This window comes from Aplysia californica, unplaced genomic scaffold (assembly GCF_000002075.1).
Source record: "Aplysia californica isolate F4 #8 unplaced genomic scaffold, AplCal3.0 scaffold00002, whole genome shotgun sequence".
Lineage (NCBI taxonomy): Eukaryota > Metazoa > Mollusca > Gastropoda > Aplysiida > Aplysiidae > Aplysia > Aplysia californica.
In genome coordinates, this window is record NW_004797272.1 from 2110203 (window position 1) to 2111947 (window position 1745).

The 1745-nt window shown below is 41.4% G+C and overlaps 1 protein-coding gene across 1 annotated transcript in view; it reads right to left on the reverse strand.

The window, feature by feature from the left end:
* Nucleotides 1-86: 86 nt before the first annotated feature.
* The window catches only part of LOC101852740, a gene marked incomplete in the record, with an annotated part of 243635 nt that continues 241976 nt past the window's right edge, over nucleotides 87-1745 (reverse strand). Inside the window, 1 exon segment of the mRNA XM_035973518.1 lies at nucleotides 87-1389. Coding sequence (XP_035829411.1) covers nucleotides 1250-1389 — 140 coding nt within the window.

The window sequence follows — 1745 nt, forward strand, 5'->3', positions numbered from 1 at the left end:
ACACACACACACACACACACACACAAATACAGAGAGAAATCCATACACACACATAGAGACATACGGATAATCTCTTTTCAATTTTTGTCCAATCCTCGAATGCCTTTAGCTTTTGTCTTTTGCCAAAGTTCAATTCATTAACCATGGGTTTGAGAAACCTGAAAACGAATCATTGAACTTAGAGCGACATTCGTAAGCCAGGATTCCAATATCTGTTTGTACTTGGTGGTTAAGATTGTATACAGAAAGAAAAGTGCAGCAGGGAAGATAAACATACCATTGTGTGAAATCTGAAATCTGCCCAATTTGAGGCAGCACAGAAAACAATGCAGACACAATACGCAGAGGGTTTGTATACAAATATTTTACAATTACTTGTACAAATAATAATTATTAACGACACAGAGGCAAATTACTTACAACCTTAGCCAAAAGTAAATACATGTACAGTTCGACAAAGTTACTAATCTCCGTGCTTGTCTCTGGTGCCATTCCAAAATATTTCCTCATCAAAGCATTTTGTGCTCGTCGGTCCTATTGCCCTCATATCGTTTCGTGGTACAAAGAGAAAGACAGCTGTCTGTGTTCAGAAGAGACCCACAATGAGAGTGAGTCGTTTGTCTGTTGAGAACGCACAGGCCACACAGCTATCATTATGTACACAGGACAGAATCTTTTTTTTCAGGAGATGTAAAAGAGAAACCTGGAAATCTGGAAAGGGAAGAGGTGACCATTATGATGCCAATGTGTACAGAGCTTTGGACTGCTCCAGCCGGGGTGCTCTGGGTCGTCGTCTCGAAGGGTCACTGGCCCGAAAATGCTTTGTTACAAGCATTTCGCTCATATGGTACAAAGATCTCGGGATATTTCAATGACACACAGGCTCATTATCAAAAACAGCGCTGACTTTGCGGACCATTGTTATTGTCATCGACGCACTCACAGTCATGAACCACAGGTCGAAGGAGCAATCCATTTGTGAAACATTGCGTGTGCTAAAATTATAATTAAACGGCGCAAGATTCGTCGAGCTTCAGAGCCATAGAACACATTTTCACCTATTACAGGTCTTGTCTCTTAATCAGGTGAACATTTTCGAAGTAACGACGTGTACATATCGAAGACAGTTTATACCGTAATATCTCTTGAAACTTCAAACTCCTTACGTAGGACAAATGGCAAAGGGAAAACAGCTGTATCTGGAGCAACGCCCGGTGACCTCTGGTGACCTTCAACTACCTTGGTGAGGTCACGACCTCATTACAGCAGCCAGTGTTAGGAGAAGGATGAGCATGGTATAATTGGAACCTGCTCGTTTCGAAGACAAGGCCGAGTTCTCTTTGGAAGGATACTTGTTGTTTGTACCTTCCAGACCCTCCGAGCCGGTCCCTGGGGAAAGTGACGAGGGATAACTTAAAACGCTGCAAAGTATTTTAAACGAATAGTATTAACAGAAGACCTCAAAACAATTTTTTAAAGTTCTTACGTTGTTTCTTCGCCATGGTAGGAGTTTGGTAGTTTAAAAAAAAACAAGTGACGATATAAAAATTATAGCCTGACCATATTCTTCTGCCCGCCCCTGAATATTATCATTCAGAACACCCCTGATAAGACATTCTGCACTGCATTGACTAAGCCATGTAAAGCAGGATACCCAGTCTAAAAATGCCACAAATACATACATGCACGTACAAAAACATAAACACACACACACACACACACACACACACACACACACACACACA